Source organism: Haliaeetus leucocephalus, unplaced genomic scaffold, assembly GCF_000737465.1.
Source record: "Haliaeetus leucocephalus isolate CR32 unplaced genomic scaffold, Haliaeetus_leucocephalus-4.0 Scaffold339, whole genome shotgun sequence".
NCBI lineage: Eukaryota > Metazoa > Chordata > Aves > Accipitriformes > Accipitridae > Haliaeetus > Haliaeetus leucocephalus.
Window position 1 is genome coordinate 14,168,737 of NW_010972775.1, and position 5,967 is coordinate 14,174,703.

Sequence of the window (5,967 nt, forward strand, 5' to 3'; positions counted from 1 at the left end):
AAATTTATTAGATTTTGCCCTATGTATAACCTTGATGAGTTAATGAGATTATACAATCTTACTAATGGTAGACTTTCATTTCCATTTTTAAAACATGTATCTCTAAAACTAAAATTTGCACAGAAAAACCAAGAATCAGAATCTCATCAACCTCTGTCAGCTGCAGTCTGGGATTTTTTTATTCTATGTCTCTTCATGAAACTCATTCTTTCTGATCCCTTCTGGGTTGAGGGTTTGGTCTATGAATTATTGTACCATCCTCATCGCTGGGATTTCCTGTAACTATTTCCCAGTAATTCTTATCTTCTTCAGCTTTATGGGAGTCTAGGTAAGTGTGACAAATTACTTCATATTCTTTTCCAAAATAAGACCTGCAAAGTCAAAGAAAAGGGGATGAGCAGGAGGAATTAATATATACACAAATTCAGCAAATCTGCATTATCTGTGAATTGTTCAAGGTTTTCTCCCGTTTCTCTTGGCTTATTCAGAAATATCACCATGCACTTTCAATTATGAGTACCTTATAAGAAACACAATAGCCCACTTTGTTTCCTGTGAATAATTTAGGAATTGGAAATCAAAGGGAAATGCCACCTTTCTAGCTTCAGAGCTAAAGCAATCCCATCAGTATAAGGCACTGATACACCAATTCAGTATGTACAAGCTGGTTAGGTTCTCATCACCATTCGCCACCGTTTCTCTCTGACTGAGGAAAACTCTGGCTACTTAATAACTGTTTCAGCCTCAAACTTTCAGACCTTGTTTTATCCTCAAAAACTTGATACAAATCCTCAGTCAGATCTTGCTCAGAATTTAATGGGAAACAATTGGTATACTCCTTAACAATGTTTAATCAATATTAATTTAATGCATGCATATTAACTTGAATTGTTGGATTAACTTCAAGTTGTTGAGAGATTGATTCATATGGACACAAGCAACATACAGTTTTATGCAGTTGGCTTTATTTAGTTCTCTTACTCCTTATACTTCTTACCATACCATTTTTTCTTAAAAAAAAAAAAAAAAATTCCAAACAACTGTAATTGCTCAAGACATTCAAAGGGAGAACCACCAAGAAACTAGAGAAGGCTAGAAGCATGATATGATATGAATTAAAAAGAAAAAAAAAAAACAAATAAGACTGAGCTGATTGTCTGCAGCATCACAGTGGCACACATCACAGCCCAGAAATGAAATAAGAGAAAGGAGAATGTGCATTCTGCATTCTTTTCCATTTCCTCAGTGCGTTCCTAGAGAAACTATCTTGCTTCTTACAGTAATTCTCCATGTTGGCACATCATTATGCACATTCCTGCCAGTCATAAATTATTCTTACCTTGTCCAAAAGTTCCTTGGAACTGCTAAGCTCCGATTAGTATGGCAATGAGTAATAATCATTTTAGAGTTTGCCTGGAAAAAAAACAAGGGAAGATACTTGACAGGCATTTTTACACTAATTTTAACTATTTTTATTCAAATTAAATGCTTTTATTTACTGCTTAGTGTAAGCCCGCGTTGCTCTCTATCACTCTGAGACTGCTGTACATTTAGAGTGAGATATTTTGCACTGTATCGGTTCTCAACAGAACTGTCTTAACAGCTCAGACCAGCCAAATGCTTAGCCCTCTGGTCAGACACATTCTCCTGTCCAATACATTCCATTTCACTCCCTTGTATTGGGCACTTAAACATAAAAAAATTTAAAAATTCAAGCAAGTAGTAGAGAGTCATTCCAGTGACCTGTGCCATCAGGCTAATTCCTCTTAAAATTGATATTTGCCATAAGAGAGATCCAGATTGTTTGGGGACACAGCCTAGAAATGGACCTTTATATTTTACCAATTTGCATTTTTTTATGCATAACAGAATTAATCACCCCCATTTACTCATACTGTGAATAAAGAATACTGTCTGTGACAATTACATAATTTTGGCTATGTTTATTAGTGAGCTGATTCATGTAAATGTGTCACAGTTCAAGGCTGTAGAGGAACAGTTACATTTCTGATATTTTGCTATATACCCAGTAGTTCAGGAAGCCTCGCAGTTATGTGGAACAGGAAAATATTGCATCTGCTTAATGTATTTACAGAAGGCTAAAAACCACATTTGGAAAAGCACCCACTTATTCAGGTGCTTCGGGTTGGGGTTTGGGGTTTGGGGGGGGGGGGGGTGTTTGGTTTTTTAATACTTTTTAAATTTAAAGTACAGGAGTTCTTAACTAATCACCGCTCCTAATATTGGAAATGGAATTTAGTGTTCAGAAGTCCTGAAAAGCAGATTCCAAGTACTGCATCCTCACAACATGATAATGTCAACCTTTAAAAAATTCTGATGAGAAAAACTGAGCAAGTGAACCTCAAAATGAACACCAGAACCTAACAGTTGTATATGCAGATTCCCTGGTTAAAAAGATTGTTCCTTCTCTCTCCCCTTTTCTAAAATTACAGGTCAGAACTTACATAAGGAAAATATATGAATAAAATGGACACAACTTTTTTCTAAATACTCCATCTACTGTTTCAATTAAATCTTCATAACGTTTTCTACAGTTTTAATTTCTTACAGGAACTGGAAATCCTTCATATTCGAGACGCAGCTGTGGATCCAAGAAGGTAGCTCGCCAGCAAGTCAAATAGGAAAGCTCATTTGTCAAAAATACTTGCTGAAGGTAAGATTTTTTAGCAAATCTTATAAATGATTTATGGTCACTTGCTAGATATAACTGTAAATAAAAATATATATTAAGGACAATTTAAATATAAAAGAAACAAGATATGTAATTTTAAACAATATTTTTCAACACAAAAAAATTTCTTTCAGCTCCTGAATAATCAGTCTGCCATACTAAAGCTACACATACAAAACCCATAAAATAGATTCCATACTGTTGATAAACTCATTAAGTAGCTATTCTATATGTAGACTGGTGAATATTAATTTAAAATCGAATTTACATTCCAAAGATTCTCTCTCACCCAAGTGGTTATTGAGAGGGAAATTTTTTTCAAAGTTGTGGTGATTTATTTGGAGTGGATGTGTAACATGTAACATCTTACTTGCTTCTAACTTGCAGAGGGAAACAATGTTAATATATAATAAAAATCTGCTCCCTCAGAATGGTTTATCTTCACAAGAAATGAAATCTTCTCATTTTGGATTTATTTAAAGTGAAAAAAAAAACCAAAAACACAAACCCAAAACCTTCCTCTAATGATGAATTCTTTCATGATTCACAGGCTAGTTTTAATTTCATTTTTTCTTTTCTTTTTTACAATCTCTTTTATCCAGTCATTCTGGCTGCCAGCCCCCTTGGTCTGCACACAGAGATCTTAGGCAAGTTGCATAAACTTTCTAAATAGGTGTTGCTTACCTTGATCAATGTATGATTCTGAATCTGTTCTGTAAAGCCAAGATGTTAAACCAGTGTACAGCTTTATGTATGTATAGTAATTAAATGCACACTATCAGTATATGCTACCACTGCCATTTGCAACTTTATTGCCTTACCATTTGGTCAGAAAACCCTCCGGTTGTCCCAAGACCAAAGTTTTGCCCAAATCTAATCGGTTCACCCACTGCACCTCCATCAACACTGTTAAAATTGTAAAAAAGGAAGAGAGAGACATTCAAATAATCAGTTCTACTTTTTTTTTTTTTTTTGGTCTATAATTAGGTCTTGTGGCAACACTTTGTATTAAGTTTACCTTTAAAAATAGGTAAAATATCTTAACTGAAAAGACATTTCATACTTGACTTAGTGGTTAAAATATTTAACAGAATAGAAACAGACTGTATTGATTACTCTTTATGATGTATTCATTCACATGCAGGGTGGAAAGATAACATCCAATGAAAAACCAATGTGAATTCAGCACTGAGGCCCCCTTTAAAATATACTTATACAAGCATCTGAAAAAATCAGAGCCTAGAAGCAAAACAGTGTGTGTTTGTCTCTCTGTAACTTAACATATGTTGCTAATAATATATGTAACTGATATTTAATAATTTGGTTCATTACATCAACATACATGCTAGTAAATCCCTATTTCCAGCATGATTTCTGTATTTTTATATTAAAGACTCACTAAATTAACTTCTAGGCTTTCTAAGTATATTCAGCGTAAAAAACTTACATAGCTGATGAACTTAGTAGTCAGTTAACGAGGGACTCAATAGCATTCAGTGCCAACGACTCTAAGATCAGAGAGCAGCTAACCAAAAATATTTTGGTTGCAGTTCTAGAAGGCCTAAATTATGCTCTTGGGATCAAAATTCTTTCTTAGGTCTAACCTAAAGTGTTTTGCTCAATCAGGGTTATATGGGTAGCTTGTACTCTTATACACTATTATTATTGCTAAATACATGCACTCAGGCAGAGTCTTCAACTATTGAGCCGGACCCTGTTCTTCTGTTTCTTCTCCCACAAACATCTGGAATTAAATATGTCTTTGAGAGAGAGAATATGCTGTTTGGTTAGGGGTTTTCTTAGGACAACAGAAACACTGCCTACTTCATGTACAGCAAAAGCACTGATACAAATTTCTGCTTCAGAGACCTTATTTGCAGGAGAGTGAATAATAATACTAAGTGATATTTGGATGCGTTTTGTGTCTGAAATTTGACCACATTAAAAATGGCTGCAGTTTACTAAATGATACAGTGAACTCAATTGTGTTTTCACACCAGTTCTAAGCTGAATTAAAATTCCTTGGAATTATTCACAGTAATATGCGAAGCAGAATCAAGCTTAATGCATGACCAAAATTAAAGACTCTTTCTTAAATAAATTACCCTTACTCAAATTAATTTGTATATTAGCAAACTTCATTGCATACTTCTGAAAACAAGATACTGAAAGCTAAAATAATAATTGAAAACAACTGAGAATAAAGTACCAAACCTTAAAATACAAAAAGAATTTCGACCCACAGGGTCCACACTCTTGACTGCGCTAACTCCACAAGGGGCTTGCAATGATTTGGCTGAATACATGGATATTTCATCCAGATTAATTGCCAAAGTCAGACTGCCGCACACTCCAGGGTAATTCTCCACCGAGGATTTGTTGTCTGGGTTCAAAAGCATCACAGTGTCTCCAAAATGAACAAATCCATCCTTGGACACTGACAGCTGTATCTAAATTAACATAAACATAATTTTTTTACAGAATTATCTGAACCTAATATCAGAACTATTTTAGCATATGAAACGCTAATCCGTAGCATTCTTAATGCGTAAAGAACACTAAGAACAGCTACGTTATTCTATGCGGAGTCATAGAGAATTGACATAATCTTCTTTAAAAATTACCTTCTTTAAAAGATTATCTTGAAGTTTGTTTATTTTCTGTATTAATAGTTCTCCTCGTTCTCTTTTATGGATAAAATCCCTCAAGCGGTCCTGCTCACAAGGGAGAGAGGGGGGAGACGTTATCCAGCGCTCACAATCTCAGGTTTAAACTGAATTTAAAGAACTAGGGGGGAACACCGTGAAGTGAAGACGCAGGCAAGGCTCGCCGGGAGCTAGAGAGGAAAGAAGGGCCCGGCTCCATCATTACCTCCTCCAAACAGGCGTCCTCCTTCCAGTTGCCGATGAGCACCCCGGGCCTGTAGGCCGCCATGGCCGCCGCCCAGGCCGCACGGCGTTCAGCGTCGCCATGACGATCGCTCTGGCTAGCGATTGGACGCTGGAGAGGCAGAGCCTGCCAATGAGCGAGAGAGAGCGTGAGGGAGGGGGCGGGCTCTTTCTGCCCAGCGGAGGCGCGGCCCAAGAACTGAGGGAGGGAGCGGGGGCGGGATGTTCGGGGGATCCTGAGGGGAAAAAAAAGGCAATAAATGTTAAAACCAGATCCGGTAAGCCGACTGCCCCTCCTTCGGCATGCCCAGCGTGGGTGGGGTTAGTGCAAGTGGCACACTGACAGACGGGAGCAAGCCTCTCGAATTTGTGTCCTCTTAGTACCCA

The 5,967-nt window shown here is 36.8% G+C and overlaps 1 protein-coding gene across 1 annotated transcript; it reads right to left on the reverse strand.

Moving 5' to 3' along the window:
- Positions 1 to 202: 202 nt before the first annotated feature.
- LOC104834534 (chromosome unknown open reading frame, human C15orf26) lies at positions 203 to 5,626 on the reverse strand. The gene is made up of 7 exons (XM_010571936.1): positions 5,564 to 5,626; positions 5,317 to 5,406; positions 4,907 to 5,142; positions 3,514 to 3,598; positions 2,570 to 2,728; positions 1,340 to 1,413; positions 203 to 371 (listed from the first exon to the last, which is right to left on the reverse strand). Exons 1-7 carry the CDS (start codon positions 5,624 to 5,626, stop codon positions 203 to 205), a joined length of 876 nt encoding a protein of 291 aa, XP_010570238.1.
- Positions 5,627 to 5,967: the final 341 nt, after the last annotated feature.